Raw genomic sequence first — 25,312 nt, 5'->3', positions numbered from 1 at the left:
ATATTTTTATCAAACTTCATATGCTTATACATACTGATGTAACCTTTTCAACTGCATCAACATTTTTTGACCTTGACCTTTCCTTTGACCTTAACTTCATTTATTTTAAATTAGTGTTGAGCTCAGTTTTAAATAAACCATTCAAAATATTTTTATCAAACTTAAATATGCTGATACGTATTTGTGAGAAGTATTCAACTGCATCAAAAACATTTGACCTTGAACTTTCCTGTGACCTTGTCCTCACTTTTCTTAGATTTGCATTTTGCTTAATTTTAAAGAAACCATTTAAGATATAAACATAATTTGGCGAAAATTTATCATCTATATCCAACTTTTTAGATTTCAATGTCAATTTTAAAGAAACTATTCAAGATATTCTCATCAAATTTCATACACTAAAACAAATTTTCAAGTTGCATTACTAATATACCCTCGGCGGGGAATTCATGTTCTATGGACATATTTCTAGTTTTTTTTTTTTTTTATTTTGCATGGAAAAGGATTCTGTCAAAGGAGATGGACTATTTGGCTCTAATCTGCAGACTACAAGAAAGTTACACACGTAAAAAAATGTTACATTCCAGTCAAAAACCTCGTCAAAAAATGTAATATTTAAAGTTTGCTTATGATACCATAGCATCAATTCACTTAGTTAATTATAAATATAGAGTACAGTTAAATGCAAATGCATGAAATATCAGTTGTTGAAGAAAGTATGGCCTTCGCTCTCTCAGTGCAATAATCATTATAAATAAAATTAATCTGACAAACGACTTGATCATTTTCCAAAAAAAAAAAAAAAAGTCTCCATGCCAGGATCAAACCCCCAAAAATTAGATTCATCTCTGTAAAAGACAGGTACATGTATCCTATACTAGTGCCACTGTGATATAAAAAGAATAATGAAGCAGGGCAGTAATTTACAAATGTTTGCTCATTTTGTTTAGTTAAAATGCACTATAACGTTTAAAAATCATGGAATGATGACCCAGAGATAGCAAATTAATATAAAAATGTGTTTAAAAAATATTACATTTTGTACCAAATGACTCATCCAGGCATATTTCATAGGTATTTCAGCAAATCAGAACACAATATCTGAAAAACATTTCCCTTTCCTATTTCATAGGAACCAGATATATCATTTGATGCTAAAATATCCTGTATAAGGTATTTTTAAAAAGCACAACATCCAGTTTATTAACAAAAAGCTGTTTGTATAATTTTCTTCGCTATCAGCTGTGATCATTTCCTCTAATCCATTTCAAACTAACCTTGTGAGTATAAAAACAAGTGTTTTATTAATTAGATGAAAACTTTCAACAAAATGGAGAGCAGGTTTATTGCTCATTTTATCAATTTGGAACACACAATCGTCTATAAGAAATATTTTTACATATGACCAGCATCTTAACATTTTAAGACTGTAAAAGAGCTAAAAAAAAAGCATATAAGACTCTCTAGATTTATTTTATCTTTCATAAAATTGACCAATACATCATTTTACAAGCACATTTAAAATAGCATTACAATTTCATTACTTTCTTTTTTGTCATATTAAGTAGTATAAAGCAAGACTATAAAGTCTTGTCATCTATAGAAACATCCAAGAGAAAATTCAATAACTTTTACAAATGTATTGGTACTTCTCTGTACTACATACATTTACATTGTAAATGGCACACAGCTCTTACAATAATTTTTAGTATCTTTCAGTGAATGTGTCTGAAACTTTTTCCTTAGTATTAATTAAATAATGGACAGTATTCATATAGCACTTCTCTTGAACAATACATTTTTTTTTGTAACTTGAATATTTCTTCAATCACAATTCTGCCAAAAAATATTACTAACAATGTAAATAAAATCCTGCTTTTTGGGGGGAAATGCCCACAGTCAATATATGTACCACATTACAGAATATAAATAATCTGTAGAGTTCTTATTTATATACTGATATGAGTTCAACAGATGTAGACACATATTTGTCAGCACAATCCATCACAGACATAGTCAAGGGAAATAAATTAGTTCTAATTAATTAACACACTCATTTGTTAAGATCCATCTTTTCCACCCCCTCGGCCACATTTTTCTCTTTCTTTTTCTGGGCGTCTTTGTGTTTCTTTGTTTTTTTGCTTTCTTCTTGGTCAATGGGTGCTGGTTTCACAAATGGAATTTTTACTTCATATCCTGCAATTGTAAATCATAATTATAACACAAACATATATATATATATATATATATATATATATATATATATATATATATATATATATATATATATATATATTCCACAGTTGTTTTTAATCATGTCAGTAAAGTGTGTATGTGAAAATACAATGAAAATAAATTTAACAAGATGTGTTTGTGAAACACTGATGTCCTTGTATGGCAGCTCAAGTCCAAGGTTAACTTTTTTGAAATGTAAGTCAAACTCCAAGCTCAAAAGTTAAACCAGAAGTCTCTGACGAGACTGTAGCTCTACTGGTTGTACTTATAAAGGAAGATAAAAGTAGCACTTGGACTTCAAACTTTGAAAAAGCAATACATAGAATAATGATCCTTGGTTTAGTCTCTTTTTGTGGCAAGATTTCTTGCAATCAGACTAAAACTGTAGGAGGAGTAGCATTTTGAAAGTATTTCAAGAAAATTTCTATTTTAAGTAACCATGGCAAAACTGTTCATCAAAATCAAAAACTGGTATAAAGAATTATGTATCTTAGTGTAGTCTATTTATGTGCTAAGTTATACTAAAATCAGACCAAAACTGTAGGAGGAGTAGTATTTTGAAGGTATTTCAAGGAAATTTCTATTATTAGTAACTATGGCAACAAAAATCAAAATCTAAAATCCATATAAAGAATTATGTATCTTAGTGTAGTCTACTTGTTTGCAAAGTTATACTGATATTGGATCAAAACTGTAGGAGGAGTAGCGTTTTGAAAGTTTTTCACAGAAATACCTATTTATAGTAACCATGGCAACACCATTCATTTAAATCAAAAACCGATACACAGAATTATGTATCTTAGTATAGTCTACTTGTGTGCCAAGTTATATTAAAATCAGATCAAAACTGTAGGAGGAGTAGCGTTTTGAAGGTTTTTAACAGAATTTCTATTTTTAGTAACCATGGCAACATCGTTCATTGAAATCAAAAACCGATATACAGAATTATGTATCTTAGTGTAGTCTACTTATGTGCAAAGTTATGTTGGAATCAGACCAAAACCGTAGGAGGAGTAGCGTTTTGAAAAATTGTTTACAGACGGACGGACAGACAGACACACAGACGGACACCTTACTATCGCATAAGCTCTTCTGGTCTCTGACCAGTAGAGCTAACAATGTTGGGACCCAAAGAAAGGTCTGGATTATGGAATAAACATGGGAAATATAAAAGCCCTAGCACAAACTGTTCAAAAGTTATGGCCAAGGTTAAAGTTTGGTAAAATTTTGCAAAGGTAGGTTTAACTCCAAGGTCAAGCTCAAGAGTTCAAAGTTTTTGCTGACAAATAGACAAACAGATAAACAGACAAGCAGACAGACCTAAAATATATGCCCTGAATCTTCAATTATTGGGGCATAAAAAATAACTTAAAAATGTTCAAAGGGAAAAGAACTAAAACATCAGCATTTACTTCACATGGCATAAATCCCAAAGGTTTAATAATGTGGATTAGAACATTATTCATATGTATGAACATCCCTAGGATTAAAAGCTTCACAATATTATCATTCAATACTGAATAGAAATCTGTTGATTATGCATGACAGTTTCAACATTCTTCCTTCATATATCAAAGAACCTGTCTTCTAATAAAAAAAAACTCAATAATTTACTCAATAATCCTACCTGGAGGCATGAATTGCCTGAGGGCATCTGGTATCACCACCCCATCCTCTTCTTGGTAATTTTCTAGAATGGCACATATTGTTCTGGTGGTGGCACACATAGTGGCATTCAGCATGTGGACATAATCAGCCTAAACGAGGAAAAACTGCCAAATGTATTTTGATATTTGCCAATGCTTTGTCAATAATTCCCATACCAGTAAAATCTGAGGGTTTTTTAATGTCCTAACTCCATGGTATCTCATGTGATCTCTGAACTATTTCTTTCTGTCCTTATTTGGTTGTCATTATGTCAGAGAGCATGGCTGATTCTCTCAGTGTACATTCAAATTAGTAAATATAAATTCTCAATTGTTAAGGCCAATTCTAAAATTCTGAAGCATCACTTTTTCTTATTCCCTGAATTTTAATAAAATCCAAACAGATACATTCTGATCTATAAAAAATCATGGAATTCCGAGATGATACTAATGGAACAACTTTTAAATTTTTCAATCTCATTGAAATAAGACATACCATAGGGAAAAATCACTAGGACTGATATTGCAAGCATAGGACATTTAAAGATACTACTGAATACAGGGAAATTTTCGCCCCCGTTTTATTTTCGCCCCTTTGCCCTACCCTCATTTGGGCGAATTTAAAACGGGGCGAATTCAAAGAATACAGTATAATTTCTTAAACAAAACTATGAGTGGGCGAATTTAAAATGGGGCAAAATTGTTTGCAAGTGTGAAAGGGCAAAAATAAAATGGGGCGAAAATAACCCTGTATACAGTATTTAATCCAAATCCATTGAAACTAATGGACAATTTTAATGTTTTACCTCCTGATTCATCTTTTTGGTCTGTCCATATCGTACTTTAAGTCTACGAGCCTGGTAATCCAGACAATTTGAACACGAGACAAGTTCACGGAATGCTCCAGATGCCGGAAACCAAGCCTCCAGATCCAGCTTCTTGGCTGCAGCATTATTTAATGCTCCTGAAAATTTATAATCAATAAGAAAACTATTACTTATCAATTAAAATTACAGCATTCAAACAGGAGGCCCATGGTTCATAATCCTCTGCTGATTCACCTATTTTTTTTCATCTTAAATACATAGTTAATAAGAACTCTATTGTGTAACATCAAACTTTTCAAATTTTCAACAACAAAAGAATGTTTGAATCTGTTTTATGGCAAATTTTGGTGAAACTGGTTCAATGGTTTAAGAGATGTTGAAGATATGAAAAGCTCTCTGACAAACAGATGCAAAACAAAACTAAGACTTCCATCTTGGTTGAGCTAAATTTTGACTTCGGATTTAATCCAAATATTGAATGTTTCACTTGAAATTCAGTTCACAGAATGTCATTTTGATAACATTGCAGGTTATCAAAACTGTGTAACTTGGTACTTGGAGATTAAATTTTGATAAAACAATTACTTTCTTCGGACTTCTCTACTCAGTTGACAAAGATTATATAACTAACACAATATTGACTATTCTGAACAGAATACTGACTATTCTATATGGAATTCCATACTGAGCACAATACTGACTATTCTGTATGGAATGCCATACTTGACACAATACTGACTATTCTGTAATGCCACATTGGGCACAATATTGATTATTCTGTATGGGTTGCCATACCTGACAAAATATTGACTGTTCTGTATGGAATGCCACACCTGACACAATATTGACTATTCTATATGGAATGCCAATGCCATACCTGACACAATACTGACTATTGTGTATGGAATGCCACACCTGACACAATATTGACTATTCTATATGGAATGCCAATGCCATACCTGACACAATACTGACTATTCTGTATGGAATGCCACACCTGACACAATATTGACTATTCTGTATGGAATGCCATACCTGACACAATATTGACTATTCTATATGGAGTGCCATACCTGACACAATATTGACTATTCTATATGGAACGTCATACCTGACACAATATTGACTATTCTGTATGGAATGTCATACCTGACACAATATTGACTATTCTTTATGGCGTGCCATACCTGACACAATATTGACTATTCTGTATGGAATGCCATACCTGACACAATATTGACTATTCTATATGGAATGCCAAGTAACTGATTGAACTCCTCTGCATTCAGGATCATCTCTTCAAACATTTCCCAGGACTTGTTTTCAAAGGGTGATGTCAGCACAAACTGTTCTACCTAATTAAGGAAAATTCAATAAATTTAATAAAAATGTCAGGGTTTTATTTTCAGTTTAATAGAGGATTTTTATAGATAAGTACCTATGAAATTAAAAGTTTTGTCAATTTATGGAAAATCTATGCATGCATTTATTTCAAAATATACAGTATTTCAGCTTTTGAAACATTAACCAAATTTAATATTAGAGAATTCAACACTTAAAAAGAGAAACTACAAACTAAAACATTAATAGGAAATTTCAATTACACCTTTTCAAACTGGTGGACCCTGAAAATTCCCCTGGTATCCCTCCCATGTGATCCAACTTCCTGTCTGAAGCAGGTTGAGTAGCCGAGGTACTTGATGGGGAGACTCTCTGTAGGGATCCACTCGTCTCTATGGTAGGCAGCGATTGGCTGCTCTGAGGTGGCAATCAGGTACTTCTCATCTAAAGTACTATCATCTGACTTCTCACTGCCCTTCCCTATTACCTGAAAGTGTTCAAATTTGTATCTTTATTTACCAGTGTTGTGAATAGGAGATTGCAGTTTGTTTTTCTTATTATCATTTCTTTTTACTTTTTTAATTTGGCTCAGTTTAGCTTAAAACTGAAAAAAAAACCAATGTGAATGCAGTTTTAACCTAGTGATAAACATCACTGATCACAATGTGAGGATCTAAAGTAAAGAAGTCCACATCCTTCAATACTTCTTTTTTCTTGTTTGTACTTTGAAATTGATTTAATAATTTTATGCAAAAAATTATGCATGTATTTGTTATTAATAGCTTGCTTTGCTGTCATTAAAATACACAATTTAAAATACCAGCCAGCTACCTACCTTATAGAGCTCATCATCAAACTGTGAAAGCTGGGCCACTTCCTGCATCACTTCCTTCCTCATGAAGAATGGTGTGTACAAAGGGATGTAACCCTTCACATGCAATGTCTGCATGGCTAGGTTAATGAGAGCCTGTTCTAAAAACACCAATGGTCCCTGAAACAAAAACAAAAACATAAATTAAAATTTTCAAAAGTAGATCAAACTTAAAGGTCACGGTGTCAAAATTTATTGTATATTTGGAAAGGTCTTTTCACAGGTAATGCACATATGAAATATGAAAGCCTTATCTTCTCTCATTCAATAGTTATGACCAAAGTTAAAGATTTTGTGACAGATTGACGGATAGACGAGATTTAATGTCCCCATGCTTCCGCGAAAGCCTGGGACAATTAAAGTGCCTCTTTGATCACCTTTAGGTAGTATCCTCTTCCACCAGAGGTCACTGAGCCCCGGTCAGTGTCTACCCCATCTACCATGACCACTAAGTCTACGTGTGAATATTTCTTTCTGGACTCGCAGTCTCCAAATGTTCTTTCTACTCCATTCTCTTCCTGACAAAGCAAGAATTCAGATCAATTTTCTACAGTACATCATCTCTAAACTCTATTGTGTCAAAACAAGAAAAGAAAAATTTGCTTTGGACAAATGACAGGTATTCATATACATATACATGTACTTGAATTAATTAGAAAAAAAAACCCATCATCATCAATTTTTAGAGTTAACAAGTCTAAAATTTACATATTTTGCTTTTCTGACATACACGTATGCCGTAATAATTGGTGTAATAATTGTAACTGTTACAAAATAATCAAACAACAATTCTTTCATCATCATTACCAAATAACCATAATAACTTTATAAAATGAAAGCACAATGCAAAACTGAAAAATGTACCAAGTTTTTTTTTATTATTTCAGAAAAAGCTGCTGCTGAACTCTCCAGCTTTGAATTTTGAATCTTTAGGACAAATCTACATAAGTCAGTCATTGCCAAACATTCAGTTTAAAATTCAAGTTACAACTAGTAGTGTTAAAGAAAACTGGTCTGCTGCTCAGTAAAAAACTAATACTATTTTCAGCTAATAACAATTTAAGAAATCTTTTAAGGTATAATAATAACAATTCTGGAAAATTTTAACTGCCTCTTTCTGAGCAATATCCATACACTGTACCTATATATAAGTCATCCTACCTCATCATTGCTGATGATGCAGCTCTCGTGAACAAGGTTGCCTACTTCTTTAAGTGCTTCATTTCTCTCCTGTTCATGCTTGATTAATTCGGCATCATTTACTTTCATCTGTTCATCAATCAGATTTTTGAGTTCTTTTATTTGTACTACAGTCAGATCCTGTGATGAAAATGAAATGATTCCTTTAAAAACAATTTTAAATCACATTGTATTGTATATGTAAGGTATTTAATTTCAACGTCAGCTATACTGTTATTAGGAAAATTTAGTTTTCAGTCTTTAATCAATTCCAGTATATCTGAACTAATCATTTTTAATTTAAACATCTGTATAATTTTTATTATACATTTTTTTATCTGTAATTTAAAATATAATAGATCCATTCCATCATTCATATGATGAGTTTTAAAAACGGAGTTGTCTACAAGGCCAGTTAAAAAAATGTCTGAACAGAAAATGTCAGTCCACATGACCATTTGAAAAAAAAAAAATCAGGCATTATGTAAATTTTAAAAGATTGGGATCGGGAGGTCACCTATACAACAGAGATGGCCACATGGCTGATTTAATTTGTTAAAGGTTGTCTAAGTGTAAGGAAAGAAAAGTTTGAGATGGAAAACTGTCAAAAACAATAAAGAGCATTAAAGTGCTGTTATTCTTCCTTCTGTACAAAATAAGGTAACATATTGCAGTGAAAAAACTTTTCCACCCCTCTGTCAGATAAATGTCTGATAATAATTTTTAAAATTTCCACAACTCTTAAAATAATCTTGCATAGATAGTTTTCCCTTTTTTATTCTTTTCTGCAATTTGTATATTATACTTAATGAGTGTAGAATAATGATAAACCTTGAAAAGGTATGAAGAGGGTGTAGTTATGGACCTATATTTCTTTCCATTTTCCGGAATAAAATATTAACTAATGACACTAACCTGAATTTGCTCTTTGGTGAACTCTTCTAAGTTTTCTTTGATATTATCAGGCACTGTTTTGTCATCACCCTGTGGCTGTTTTGCCTTTAAAAACATATTATAAGTAATGATATATCACAAGGTTGAATCTTCATCATATGAATTCATAAACTGTAAACTTGTGAGACAAGTCTTCAAGGTTGTCAATTCCAGATTATATTATAATACCAGCATGAGTTGAGAAAAATGAGTAATGTCAAAAATTAAAATATTGGTTTTTGATGTTTTTTAATCTTTTGACAATGAAGTTTTCTCGTAACTTTTTTGTTAAAGTTGATTTAGATACAACAACATTGATTCCTAGTATAGATCTTCTCACGTTGACATTCCCAATTGTGGAGACATTGCCACTACTTGTATAAATTTTCCTTATTTCAATGGTCTTTAATTGAAAATGACATAATGCAAAAATTTGTAAAGAACACAAATCTCAAAATAGATTAATATTACATGGAGTTAATGAAGTTCTTATTTTGCAGGCACATTAAATTGTAGCCTGGGGGAATTTAATTAAAAATGAAGAGGCATTAAGAATAAAACATGCATTTACGCTCAGTGAAAATGCGTTGCAACTGGTTTACAGGGCAAAAGAATGATTCAGTAAGCAAGGTAAATGTCTCTGCCATTTTTTTTATAACACTACCACCCCCTAACCCCCCCAACCACCACCACCACCACCACCACCCTTGCATAATGTTGCTATCATTCTTATTATTTATGTTATTTTATAATAAAAATTATATCAACATTCAAATTGTCAACAAAAGTGTTTTTCTGCAATGCATTGATAAACATAAAAGAAAGAAAAAGATTTGTATTAAGGTATGTCACTCGTCAGCTTTTTAGAAAAGTTCAGTCAGAACCTCTAACTTAAAAACTATTTATTACAATTCAATCTTTATAACATATTTAAATTAAGCAATGTAAAATGTTCAACATTCAATTAAAAAACTGCTCAAAAATTCATTAAAAAACAAGATTTATAAGGGACTATTTCTTGTGGTGGAAGGATATTTAACAGAAATTTCTGCAAATCTACACATTTATTATATTTAATATCTTGGAACTTTAGCCTTACATACTTTTACTCAGAGAATATATTCCGTTATGATATGCCTGGAATATTAAATATAGGTCTAAATTTATATTTTTATAACAAAATTTACACCTTTGCTCAACAAATTTTGCCAAGAAATGAAGATATATTAAAGAAGTCAAGAAAAAATTTAAACAGTTTTTTGCCAGAAAATCGCATATTTTGACCAATATTTCAAAATTTACATCACTGACCCCAACTTTTTCTTTCATTATTTTAAACTACTCGATACTTTTGACCGACCAGCACTTAAGTCGTAAAAAGTTTGATACAAGAAAATATTCTATTGCCTATTTAGATTTTTATTACCCCAAATATGAGACTTTTTTAGTGCAAAAAGGTCACACAATAATTCATGCCCATTAATTTGCATGAATTGTTCAATGATAAATATTATTCAAACTATTTTACGTAAATTAAGATTATGTTTATTGCCATGGTTACATCTGATAAAATATGATAACGGTTAAAGTGATTAACCAAAGAGTTACAATTTAAGTGCAAAAAAGTCAACTTCATTGTACCGTAGCTCAGTTAGATGCACACTGACACCCCATTTTCTCTGCGATATTGAGTCATACTATATGAGTACTTATCCAAAATATACTTCTCAAAAAATCCTTGATATAAGAAATTTCACGAGTGACATACCTTAAAATAGTTCATTTAACGCTAATGGCTGGGGTTTTCTTTATTTAAAGATTTTATAAAGAAATCCTCAATTATCAGTACTTCTAAAGCCTTACCCACCTTCATTTTCTCGCCTATAACTTTGCTACAGAGATTCTTCTGTTTATTCAGCAAGTCAGCTCTAAACCTTTCTGAAAATCAAAGGACGTTGGTTCAGAAATGATCAAATTAGGATACACAATTTACAAAAGTTTGAGTCTAGACTTTTAGGGTTGTTAAGTTTTTCTAGCGAGTTTCTTCTGCAGAAGATATTGCAAAGAAGTAAACAATGTACAACTATGTTTATTCATCAAACAAGTGATAGTTAATACTTATAGGGAGTTCTATTTTACATGATCAGACACACTTTGCTTGAGCAGTTTTTATAGACCCAATTTAATTCTGCCATAAGAACAGTAATTTTTTTTTTATTTGTGTGCCCATATGTGGACTCCAATTTGCGATCCTTTCTTACTTACAGTAACTCCAATTTCTGAGTCCGATTAAACTGGTAAATACAGAACAGAAGTCATAATAATGTCATGAAAACTATAATATGTTAATGCAAATTAAGCATTCTCATCCGAATTTGTGACAGATGTTTAATTCAAAATATATTTATAAAGATTCTTCATGTTATTTAAGTACATACACTGTTGAACATTCCATTGCTAAAACTTAATATATATATATAGTCTTACAAATCTAGTTTAGCATGACACTGTGTCCCAAAACACAGTAAGATTATTCTAACAACTTCAGATGATATGTAAAAAAAAACCCAAGGAATTCAGTGATTGGGCCTTTAATAAGCCAAAAACAGAGGAATTTCGAGTCATATTATTTCTTGCAAGTTGCATCATCCATCAACAAATTTGCATCATCAATAAATACCTAAGTTTCTGTATATATTTTCACATCCTGTACCTTACTACATCTAGGCAAAACGGCCGACAAATTTTAATTTCAACAAATATTTAGAGGCATAATTTCCCTGGCAGGTTAAGCTTACTTTTTCTCCACTGGGTGTCATTTTCAACTACTTTATCCACCAAAGTAACATCTTTAAAACGCTTGGCTTGGTTTTCTTTGATTTTGTCAGGATTTCCTCCTTTATCTGCCCTAAAGAGTTCAATATCTAAAACCATTTTTACGATTTAAATATTCCAAATGGTACAACAACTAATCGCCGGTGTCTAGTCTACTTCTCAACGTGGAGAGGAAGTATGAAATAAGCATGCGCACGAATGAGATCATAACATTAAAGTAGTTCCGTGTTCGCAATGTTGAATTATCACATTTCTTACGCAATCAGGCCCATAGAAAGCGAGGGGGGGGGGACTTTTTTCTGAGTATAGTTAGTATTTTATTATAGTAAATTTTCCTTTAGATGCTGGTCCCCCACTTTTTGATGTTGTAAGGTCGACTACTGAAAAATTCCATGATTAGCTTTTCTTTTTCTTTTTTTTCTTGTCAGGTTTTTTTCTTCTTGGGAAGCCCCCCCCCCCCCCCACACACACACACACTTTTGGTCAGTTTAGGTTTTTTTGTGTTTTTTGTTGTTGTTGTTTGTTTGGTTTTTGTTTTGTTTTGTTTTGTTTTTTGTTTGTTTGTTTTTGTTTTTTTTGTTTTGTTTTTTTTTTTTTGTTTTTTGTTGTTTTTTTTTTTGCTTGTCAGATTATTTTTGGAAGCTGGGGCATATAGAAAAAAAGATATGCGGGCCTGAGACTTAATTAAAGTTGTAAATTAAATTATACTTCATTGTAAATTTGACAAAATAAAGATTTCCGCTATTCTTGGAAATTTTTATTTCCAATTCTGGTCCCAAGATCATGAAGCAGACTAAAACTTAAATCAAATTTTTAATCACATGTAAGATGTTTATTATTAGTCAATGAAATCTATATATTTGCAGATAGCAGACAGTAAAGTGATGTGATGTTGAATCCCTATGCTTGTACCGTGTGTTGTATTCAAAACGAACCTTTATTTCAAAATATCTAGATCTTTGACACACGCAACGTAGTTTGAAATTCACTAGTATTTTCTCATTCCCTGTAGGCCTCGTTGAAGAGCCCTAATGATAGAAGGACCTGTGTGCGACTCTTATAATGCATATATTTGATCAGAAACCTATACTTGTACATTTTGGTTCCTGATTTGTTCCTGTACTCCTCCTCTTAAACAAAGTTTGAGGAAATATCAGCTAAAATAAGTTTGGTAATTTTTGTAAAGTTTTCTTTGAATAGCATAGGGATTTTAATCATTTTATTTCTATTCAACCCCCTGGTAATAGAGATTGTTCTATCTGACGTATCCGTATAAGTATCCGTATCCGTATACGTATCGAGCTCAGAGAGGCATCTCGATCCCGATGTCTAAACTATTTACTATAATTTCCATCGTAATTTGTTTGGTTTTAAAGCAGCCCCATTCATTTAAGAATAGCATATGGTATTTTTTCTAATAAAAAAAAATGTATTAAGCTGCTGTAAAAGTTTGTTATTTCGCTGGAAAATTTTTAAAAAAATGGATAATGAAATTCAATAAATTTGTATTTGTTTTCATTATATTGTTTAAAACTTTAATTGTAATTTTGTTTAAAAACATTTATCGGGATCCCCCTCTCTCCCTCTTAACATCAGGACATTTCATTGATTGATTCTGTAATTTACATTAGATGACATAAAAGTTAACCCCCTCACTCACACACTGAATGCAAAAGACGTTGATATCCACACAATCAATAAAACCGTTTAGCAATTTTCTAAAGAGAATCTGCTTCCAGACCCTTACCAGCATATGGTTAAAAATACCAGCCTCCTCCCCCCCCCCCCCCCCCCCCCCGAACATGCACACACAAACTTTCATATCGTCTGTTGACTTTCTTCATTCTTTTTTTTTCAATGAACTATTTGACAAATACCTGTATGTCTCCCCTTCCCCTCCCCAGTTGAAATTGCTACTTTCGGGTCTATTCTTGATTTTGTTTTATATTTTGTCCTTTCAGCAATAATAACTTGAAAAGACTTCATGGCGACAAAAATAGGTAATGAAATGAAAATTCAATTGTTAAATTTGATTTTTCTTTTTAGTTCTCTTGTTGTCGTACATGTGTATTATAATTCATGGTTTGATATAGAACTAATATAGGGTATTCATTATCTTAACTCTCTTTTTATAAGAAAGAAAAGAACATTAGACTAAATAATGCCAAAACAATAGATTTATCTATTTCTTCTATGCTACCTTGTCCATCCTGCTGATTTTTATTCATTTATATTTTTATATATTTATTTATTTATGCATTTTGGCCCAGACTGGGACAAGTGTGAGTCAATTCAACACGCAGTTCATAGAATTGAATAGAAGAGGCTGCTTCAACGTAGCAGAGAAATAAAAAAAACCCACACAGAATAAAGGATAAAATTTATACAAAACATGAAATTGATAAAATATCAACATTTTTTCAGAGTTTTGATCCCGCTTGTACACAAAGAATTACAGTCATCCTAATTTCAATAAATCAATTAAGTAAACTTCGGTCAACATGTATATAAAGTAATGTATAAGACATAAAAAAATTTCTCCGTTTATCTCCTTTTATCGACAATTGTTAATTCATCCCCGACAAAAACTGCGTGTAACTGCATCACTTTCGGAAATCGTAGTCCTTTCTCAAGCTCTCTGGAATTTCGGATAAGGCTATCACCTAACAATTTAGGTAATTTAGAGTCTTCAAACCACCCCAGAATTGCCAGTTTTCCAAAGCTTTTCTGGAGAACTATGTCCATCAAATATAATCAAATGATATACAGAATATTTATACTGATAAAAAAGAAAATGAGGATGGAAATTTTCAGTGACCCCCCCCCCCCCCCCACACACACACATAGCACATAGAGTATGCAGTATAGTCACCTTTTTATTGTCAAATTTTTGATAAGGTGACTTGTCATATTTTAGTTTCTCCCTGCCTCGGCCCAGCTTCCCCCTTCTCCACTTTGTTAATCAATTTTAAGTGTCTGCTTGATGTAGACAAACTTATACTCATCTAGAATGTTTGATCTCTGACACCCCGTACAGTTAAACTTTGTTAACTCAAACCCTTGGATATATCGAAGTTTTAATTGGTCCAATCAAGTTGCATAAGATAACGAGCGCTGACTGTATGCATTATGGGGATGATGTCTTGTACTGGTAAAGGTTACTTCTAGAATGAAACAATAATATATCCTGATATTGTGTGTGTGTGTGTGTGTGTGTGTGTGTGTGTGAGAGAGAGAGAGAGAGAGAGAGAGAGAGAGAGAGAGAGAGAGAGAAATCCCTTTTTGAACCTTTTTTTTTATTTTTAAACAATTTAATAAAAATATACGTATTTTTTTTTACTAATTTTATTTTTTTTAAATCCTTCCATAAAATGATAGGTGTGAACAGCAACTTGATACGTTTCATTAGAAATATTACTATATATCTTATTTTCCAATGAATGAGGTTAAAAAATCAAACAAGAAACGATGGAAATGTTACTCAACGGTTAAATCATCGGGATCGAGATGCCTCTCATACTTCGATACGTATACGGATACGGATACGTAAACGGATACGTCAGATAGAACAATCTCTAATAGAGATTGTTCTATCTGACGTATCCGTATACGTATCCGTATCCGTATACGTATCGAAGTATCTCGATCCCGATGATTTAACCGTTGGGTAACATTTTCATTGTTTCTTGTTTGATTTTAACCTCATTCATTAGAAAATAAGATATATAGTAATATTTCTAATGAAAAGTATCAAGTTGCTGTTCACACCTATCATTTTATGGAAGGATTTTAAAAAAATAAAATTAGTAAAAAAAAAAACGTATATTTTTATTAAATTGCTAACAAATAAAAAAAAAGGTTCAAAAAGGGACTTCTCTCTCTCTCTCTCTCTCTCTCTCTCTCTCACACACACACACACACACACACACACACACACACACACACACAATATCAGGATACATTATTGTTTCATTCTAGAAGTAACCTTTACCAGTACAAGACGTATTCCCCATAATGCATACAGTCAACGCTCGTTATCTCAAACTTGATTGGACCAATTAAAACTTCGATATATCCAAGGGTTTGAGTTAACAAAGTTTAACTGTACGAGGTGTCAGAGATCAAATATTCTAGATCAGTATAAGTTTGTCTACATCAAGCAGACACTTAAAATTGATTAACAAAGTGGAGAAGGGGGAAGCTGGGCAGAGGCAGGGAGAAACTAAAAAATGACAAGTCACCTTATCAAAACTTTGACAATAAAAAGGTGACCATACTGCATACTCTGTGTGTGTATGGGGGGGGGGGGTCACTGAAAATTTCCATCCTCATTTTCTTTTTATCATTATCAACATTCGGTATATCATTTGATTATATTTGAGGGACATAGTTCTGCAGAAAAGCTTTGGAAAACTGGCAATTCTGGGGTGGTTTGAAGACTCTAAATTCCCTAAATTGTTATGTGATAGCCGTATCCGAAATTCCAGAGAGCTTGAGAAAGGACTATATACTATTTCCGAAAGTGATGTAATTACACGCAGTTTTTGTCACGTGTTTTTGTCGGGGATGAATTAACAATTGTCGATAGAAGGAGATAAACGGAGAAAATTTTTTATGTCTCATACATTACTTTATATACATGTTGACTAAAGTTTACTTAAATGATTTATTTATTGAAATTAAGATGACTGTAATTCTTTGTGTACAAGCGGGATCAAAACTCTGAAAAAATGCTGATATTTTATCAATTATATGTTTCGTACAAATTTTATCCTTTATTCTGTGTTTTTATTTTATTTTTCTGCTATACGTTGAAGCAGCCTCTTCTATTCAATTCTATGAACTGCGTGTTGAATTGACTCACACTTGTACCAATCTGGGCCAAAATGCATAAATAAATAAATAAATAAAAATAAAAATATAAATAAATAAAAATCAGCTGGATGGACAAGGTAGCATAGAAGAAATACATGTAGATAAATCTATTGTTTTGGCATTTTTTAGTCTAATGTTCTTTTCTTTCTTATAAAAAGAGAGTTAAGATTCATAATGAATACCCTATTTTAGTTCTATATCAAACCATGAATTATCATACACATGTAAGACAACAAGAGAACTAAAAAGAAAAATCAAATTTAACAATTGAATTTTCATTTCATTACCTATTTTTGTCGCCATGAAGTCTTTTCAAGTTATTACTGCTGAAAGGACAAAATATAAAACAAAATCAAGCCGTATGAGAATAGGCCCGAAAGTAGCAATTTCAACTGGGGAGGGGAAGGGGAGACATACAGGTATTTGTCAAATAGTTCATTGAAAAAAAAAAGAATGAAGAAAGTCAACAGACGCTATGAAAGTTTGCGTGTGTTCTTGGGGGGGGGGGGGGGACTGGCGTTTTCAAGCATATACTGGTAAGGGTCTGGAAGCAAATTCTCTTTAAAAACTGCTACACGGTTTTATTGATTGTGTGGATATCAACGTCTTTTGCATTTATAGTGTGTGAGTGAGGGGGTTAACTTTTATGTCATCTAATGTAAATTACAGAATCAATCAATAAAATGTCCTGATGTTAAGAGGGAGAGAGGGGGATCCCGATAAATGTTTTTAAACAAAATTGCAATTAAAGTTTTAAACAATATAATGAAAACAAATACAAATTTATTGAATTTCATTATCTATTTTTTTTTAAATTTTCCAGCGAAATAACAAACTTTTACAGCAGCTTAATACATTTTTTTATTAGAAAAAATACCATATACTATTCTTAAATGAATGGGGCTGCTTTAAAACCAAACAAATAACGATGGAAATTATAGTAAATAATTTAGACATCGGGATCGAGATGCCTCTCTCACCTCGATACGTATACGGATACGGATACTTACACGGATACGTCAGATAGAACAATCTCTAATAGTAATATATGCTGACCTGATGGTACTATGATTTCAAATTAAGAGTATCTTTAAAAATTACCAGAGTGAGGTACTTTTCATATTAATCAATATAATACAATGTATATAAATGAAATAATCAATCATTTTCTAGGGGATGGTTGTTCATTTAAAGTTAGAATTAAGTAATTGAAAAAAATGGTGTCGTGAGCAAAATGTTGATAAGGACCTTGGTGGATGAAGGAGGAGCAACCCCTCCCTCTCCTACCAAAAAAAAAAAAACAATAAAAAAAATAATAATATGTAGATATAATATCTACACGTACAAGTTAATTTTAATGCAGTTGCCTAATTCAATTTCACAATTAGACTATCAGACATCACATGAAAAATCGATACTCACATGCTTTGCTTCCCAACTGGAAATCCTTGATCCACCCCTTATGGCTAGATAAAAAAAATATCCATTTCATTTTTTTTGTAGGAAATCTAGTTCATAGTATGTATATATTTGTGATAAATACCTGCACTCAGCCTTTACATACATACCATGTAGAGAAGTTTGTTTGGTGTGATAGATAGAAAAAGGCTGTTGTTCTGTGTTTGAATTCAGAACTAATGATTTTATGTAATACAACATGTACATGTCACTATAATAAACCATTTACCTACTTACATTCATTTTTACCCTCAATTACCCACAACTCCAAGCTCCCCCTCAGTCCTCGGTTTCCTGGATCGTCAGTTGTGAACGATTTCTCCACCAAAGAAATGTCTTCAGACCCCATCTTGGGAATGTTAAGTATACATATCGGCGAATCACCTGGGAGAAGACGAAAAGCATTAATGTAAACAAGGAGGAAAAATTGGTGGAAGGTGGACACAAAAAGAGCAGATGATCTCCTTTGAAGCTTGCCTCGACAGAATCGACAGAGTCTGGAAAATTGGAACCTACCCCCCCCCCCTTTCCGAAAAAAAAAGTTTTAGCGAGTTTGGTCGATTTTCCTTTTTTATGTATTTTGCCAATTATTTTTTCTAAACATATTAGGCCTGTAGGGAGCAATTTCAGTCGGAGAGGGGGACACATCCAAACATTTTCAATTGGGGGGGGGGGGGGTGGCACTTCCAAACAAAAAATCCTTGACAAGCAAAAAAAAAGGGGGGGGGTCATCAGACGTAATTATAGAAAGGGCATCTCCTTAAATTAATTTTCCCCCACACGTACATGTACAGTATTTTATATCTGCAAAATTATCGGGGTAGAGCATGCCTACCCACCCACCCTTACCCCGGTTCCTATATGTAAGAGCCTGCACAAACACTGAAAAACGGTGCTACATGTACATACCTGTCTATATGTAATTTTTGTTCAAAGTTTTCATTAAATCCATCTTGAGAATAAACACAGATGCATTTACCCTGTACCGCCGAAATATGGCTGAAATATTGACATCTCGGCCTTAAACAATAAACGATCGCGATCAATCAACCAATCAATGACATGCAACATTTTAGAGTCCTTTGGACGAGTGTATGATCCGAAACTAGAAAAGGTCAGGGCTAAAATTTTAACACGATCTTGCATGCATATTTCGTAATAAAATCCTTTACAAAAATTTTGAGATTTATTAATTTTGCATAAAAAATTTAAGACTTAATATCATAAAAGATTTAAAAGACATCATAGGAAGCAATATCATTGGGGAGGGGGGAGGGGGGGCTAATAGCAATTTTGACTTGCAAACAAAACAAAAAAAATATATAAAAAGAAAAAAAAAGAAAAGGTCATCAGACATTATTTTTTAGGGGGACACAACAGCAAATTAGCTTTGATTCTATTGTATATATTATATACTTTCAAAAAATTGAAGGGGCACATCTCTAAATTACCTTTGTTATATTGTTAAGCATAGACTGGCAAAATTACCGGTACGTATATATTTGAAGCATCCACCCCACTTTCCAGGTTCCTACGGACCTGTCCTGGAAATTCCGCCTGGAACAAGGGGGAAAGAGCGTACCCAGAGGACTATACTACTGGGCTCCGTTTATCTCATAATATGTAATCTGAGTCTAAACCAAATGGAAACCGAGCGGAAATAAGCATGAATTTCAGATGAAAAATGCAAATTAGCTACGCCCAGAAAAATAAAATGACGCACGTAAAAGAATTACGGTTGGGAAAATAAAGTAATGTCTAAAGCAGCAGTAATCATGGAAAGCCATACCAGTTTTATATATAGCCGAGAAAAGCAATGAAATAAAAAAAAAATAAAAAAGCAACAACGAATCAATGTTATGATTAGCAATGTAAAAGCTGAAAATCTAACCTTCTGAACTATCTATAAGCAAACTAATATCAACAAGTAATTAACATCTAAAAATTAGACAGATGAGAAACATATCTGTGAAAGCTATTTATTTCTTTGCATTTAGGACACTGATTAGACACAATCATGAGCGAACACCATTTATATCTTTTGTAGTGATACTGTAATGAAATACTGTAGGTAAAGATAACGAAAACAGACCCCTGGAAATTGCAGAAGTGGGATCAGGTCCATAGGAGAAGTAAGCCTTCCCTGTTGACCGGTCATTCCCGGCGTGAGCCCTATGTATTTATCGGGTCGACGGAATAATTCGGTAGTCAAAAGTATGAAAACAAAGGCCTAAGTATTGGTTGAAATATGTCAGTCAAAATACGACTCAATGATAGGTTGTATTTGCTAACAAGGTCAATATAACGACCATAGAATTTACGAAATGCTGACTTTAAACGAGGTTGTTGAAATACCTGTAGTACAACTTATTGGTCAATAGTCTGCCTCGGTTCAAAAAAAATTGATCGTACTCAGAACATGCCCTTGAGAATCGAATTATAAGTTAGGGACATAAACACCATATGCAAGTGATAGTTGAATACATGTATATCTACATGTACATAAATAAAGAAAGTTGACGATTGAAAAGCTGAAGTTGTTAGTTGGCCCTCATCGTGTATAGTCAGTAAAACGTCCAAACCGTTGTGACAGACTCTGTTGTGTCTTTCATTTCGAGCTCACTGGAATATATCGAGTCAACATGTAAATGGAAGTAACTACTGTTAATTGATAATACGTCGTCGATATATCTAAATGTCGAGATGAAAGCCACAGCAAGACTAGTGTTTTTCTTCTTCTCACGTAAAGGTTTTTGAATAAATTTTGCTTCATAGGAATTTAAACGCAAGTCTGCACAATTAGTACCCATCGAAATTCCAACAGATTGTTGGAAGGCCCTAAAAAATATGATGGCGTGAGACTAAACTTTTAAGTTTAAGGAACCGACGTGTTGAATAATAGTATTGTCTTCAGTCACACGTGGTGACTTAAAGAGCCAGTGCTGGGCAACATATTCTGCAGTTGAAGAATCCAAGAATGGACTGAGCAAAGTTTAGTGCAAATGTAATGAAGACCTAATTGTTTATTGACTTAAGGTTGAGGTGAATCAAATGAGACATCATTTATTTCGTCTATTGTATGATCTATGCCCATGACTACGCCTACGTCCAGGTGTAGTGCTAAAAAGTCTCATCACATTCACTCTGGCACAATGTGGGCTTGAAAGATTCCCTTCATTATTTATGTGATCGTTATAACTATACGGAAATGCAGTGCTTATAGTTTCATGATTCAGCATTCTTCTCTTTGTCCACAGAATGAACTTAATTGGATGTTTTTTTTCCTCCAAAATTCTAACCCTTACTGAAAGGATAGAGTGGTCAGGCGAATTGAAATGCTTATAAAGATGTTGATAGCCAAACATTTAAGACTATACAAATTGCATTCGCAACTGACAAAAAAGTCTTTTACAAATATAGTAATATATGGACCACAGATAACAGGGAAAAATAATTAAGATTTCCACAAAAAAGTCCAAATTAGATCAGATTTACTCATGAACAGGGTACCGGTGCACTGCATTTGTTTTCCCTTTGAAATATGGATAACGCACAGTAGTCCAGCTCAAAGTCCATTGAAACAATACAAATCGGGAGCAGAGCAAACACGGACCTCTAAAAACATCAGAGGTGGGATCAGGTGCCATGGAAGAGTAAGCATCCTCTGTCGATCGGTCACACCCGCCATGTGCCCCTTCTCACGATCGGTCAAACGAAATAGTCCGTAGACAATTCAGTGTGTAAATAATAGCCTAACAATTTGTATGAAAAACGTCAGTCTGCATTCGACTTACTGATAGATTGTGTTTGCTGATAAGGTCATTGACCATAGAATTTGCAAAATTTTGACTTTAAACGAGACTATTGATATCCTTGTTTCATCAACTTGTTTGTCAATTGCTTGCCTTGTTTTAGAAATTGCTCGTACTGGGAGACATAAACCCCATATGCATGTGATAAGGATATATTGCTACATAAATAAGGGAAGTTAACAATAGAAATTTTTAAGTCATCGCATTTATCTTAAAGTTTTATTGTAACCATGTTTTTAATGTCTTTTTCAGGTAAAATATCCAAAAATGAAACAGATGTGTCCGACTCTGTGGTATCTTTTATTTCGAGTTCAAAGGGATATATCGAATCACCGTAGGAATGAAAATGAATATTGTTAATTGCTAAAACGTCTTTGATATATCTAAATGTTTAATTGAAGGCCACAGCAAGAGACTTCTTCTTTTCATGTAGAAATTTGAATGAATTCTGCTACGAATACAAAAATAGGTCTGTTAATAACGCGGGGCTCAATTGTTACCCATGGAAGTTCCCATATCGGGAATTCATCGTGTCTTAGCAAAAGGTACTCTAATATCAATAATAGATTTATCTTTTGTAAGATACTCACATCAGAAATGACCAAATCTGGACACCTTCTGGGCTTGACAAACCCGAAGTAGTGCAGGAAATTTTGGAGTACTCCAGCCTGAATTTCCTCACTACAAAATATCACAAAAATATAATTATTTTAAAAAAGCATATTGCATATATGTGGACATGTGATTCATGCATTTCTGTGAGGTTTACATATCAGTTTACGTGCGAGGATTGCAAAGTTGGTGAAATAGAAGTTATAATCCGTGAATTTTCATTTCATTGAATAACATGATCTTTTTGTGAGTTTTAGAGGATTATCAGTACAAAACATATATGTTTGGCTAACAAGTACATTTTTCAGCATTTCAAATATTGAATAACGCATCTGAAGGCTTAAATTATATATATAATTTAATAAGAAGTATAGATTACAGAGTGACTGATCAAAAATTTAAAAACATGTATCAACGGAAACCACAATGAGGTGAAATAATTATTTATTATCAACCCCTCCCTCCCTAAAAAATATTAGTTTTCAAACACTAGTAGTTCTAGTAAATCATGGCCGTAGGAACCGGGGGGGGGGGCGTGCCCCTCAATAATTTTGCCGATATATAGATTACTATAGAAAACATAGGTACCATATGCTTGTGCCCCCTCAATAAAAAAAACGTCTGATGACCTTTTTTTTTTTTTTTTTTTTTTTTTTTGCTTGTCAAGAATTTTTGGTAGTTGATAGTGCCCCTCCAACTGAAAATGTATGGCTGTGCCCCCCCCCCTCCCCCAACTGAAATTGCTTCCTACGGGCCTGTAAATTGACACTCACCAAAAATAGATTTTATACACGGGTAAAACCAACGTAACAAGGAAGGATAGGAACTCCAAAAACACTGCAAACACGAGCTTGTTGTGTCGGTACTGGTTTGTTTGTCTGAAATAAATAAATGAGTTAATAAATAAATAAATGAGTTATAGAATAAATAAATAAATAAAATCACTTGGTCTGCTTATCGAAAGAAGGTGCTTCGTAAAACTTACTTTTTCAAGAAGATTTTCCAAATTAACTTCATTACTCGAATGACTACATATTTGTACACACGCTGAAAAAAGAAAACATAAGTATTAGCTTTCCTTGCTTGCCTGACGTGAGCAAATAAATTAATCCGCGTATAATCAAGAAAATAATTCCTTTCTTAAGAAAAGTATCCAGTTTCATCAACAGATAATAAGACTTGCGGATTTCAATTTATTCTATATTATAAAAAAGAATGGGATATTTATTCTATCAAGTCCGTAGGAACCGGGACATGGGCAGGAGTGGGGCGTGCGCGGATATAGAGGGGGTCGGGGGCCCGAACCCTTTGGAATTTGTAGAGTTATACAGATAAAAATGAATTTGAACACCCCCTAAAAAACGTGGACCCCACCACTATCACGTTTGGGAAAGGACTTAACTTTCTTTCTTATTTCTTTTTCTACATGTATAAATTAAACATGTCGGCAAGCTATTAACTAATTAATACATGTATATGTAGACTTAACTTCTGAAGGCAGGGAGGTGTAGTATACAATGAAAATAAACATCATTTAGTTAAAATCTAATAAGGATATTCAACATTTATTGACCTGGCCAGCTTCATTTCTGCTGTTGATTTTGCTGTACTTAATGATGCATGCATTCGAGAATGGCTAAATGTTACGTAACTTGTAATGTACAGTTTGATAATGCTGATACCAAAGTCTTAGAAAAATATTAGTTGGTTATTAGACAGACTTTTAAGCTTACATATCTAAAATATGGTCCCAGGAATTGACACCTCGGCTCCATGAAGAACCCCATGTATCCTAGAAGAGTTGCTAGAATGTACTGGGCCCATGTTAATGGCGGTTCAACGCTGAAAATAGAGAAATTAAAATATTAATACTAATATAAATTTCCTGTCAAAAGCAGCATGATTATCTGTCTTTGACTGAATAATTTTTTTTTTTGAAAAAACAAAACTCTAACATTCAAATATATAATAGATATATTGCACTTGCCCACATCTTCAAATAGCCATACTTACCACAAGTATTGAACAGAGAGGGGAATTATAATTGTTAATGTGATAGTTACTTCATATATCCATGAAAGATTATTTACCACCATGAAAAACAGATCGCGCAACATTTTCCAATTTTTATCACTAGTTCGCATAACCAGCTAACATTGTGACGTCATAATGAGACGTACTATCTGTGATGTCATCTTTTGTTGATTTCATTGTGACGTCATGAAAATGAAGTGGTAAAAATAAAATAAAAATTGACGACTGTCATAAATAACCGGATCATGCGCGGATATAGAAAAGGTGGATCCCACCACCACCACGAAAAAGGTGTTTGGGAAATGCATTTTGCGTGTTTTTTTTTTGGGGGGGGGGGAGGGGTGGACTTGGGTGGACCCCCCATTTGGAAAAAAATTCCTGGATCCGCGCCTGTGGATATATGTAAAACAATATAATATTTAGGTGGTTTGCTCGCTTACGCCACAAGCAGCCATCGTCATGCAAGTTAATAAATTATTGCTATCCACTTCCTTCTTTCGCCTTCCATCGAGCTCCCTTTCTCCTACCCCCCCCCCTCCCACCGTGACGAATCTACATGTAACTCCGCCCTGGGTAGAAGAGAGGGTTTTATTATTGAAATCCTTAAATTACTGGGTTTTTTTCTCAAGAAATACATAATACATAGAAATAAAT

At 33.1% G+C, this 25,312-nt stretch overlaps 1 protein-coding gene across 1 annotated transcript; it reads right to left on the bottom strand.

The window, feature by feature from the left end:
• Positions 1-302: 302 nt before the first annotated feature.
• LOC133195851 (probable serine--tRNA ligase, cytoplasmic) lies at positions 303-12,050 on the bottom strand. The gene is made up of 11 exons (XM_061331811.1): positions 11,831-12,050; positions 10,900-10,970; positions 9,015-9,098; positions 8,082-8,240; positions 7,298-7,438; positions 6,885-7,040; positions 6,315-6,536; positions 5,934-6,063; positions 4,688-4,845; positions 3,863-3,992; positions 303-2,196 (listed from the first exon to the last, which is right to left on the bottom strand). Exons 1-11 carry the CDS (start codon positions 11,964-11,966, stop codon positions 2,054-2,056), a joined length of 1,530 nt encoding a protein of 509 aa, XP_061187795.1. The 5' UTR covers positions 11,967-12,050; the 3' UTR covers positions 303-2,053.
• Positions 12,051-25,312: the final 13,262 nt, after the last annotated feature.

Source organism: Saccostrea echinata, unplaced genomic scaffold (genome assembly GCF_033153115.1).
Source record: "Saccostrea echinata isolate AGI-Se365-2 ecotype Australia unplaced genomic scaffold, CSIRO_AGI_Sech_v1 ptg000029l, whole genome shotgun sequence".
Taxonomy (NCBI): domain Eukaryota; kingdom Metazoa; phylum Mollusca; class Bivalvia; order Ostreida; family Ostreidae; genus Saccostrea; species Saccostrea echinata.
The sequence above is the reverse complement of the archived record's forward strand: the minus strand, read 5'-3'. Positions and strand labels throughout refer to the sequence as shown.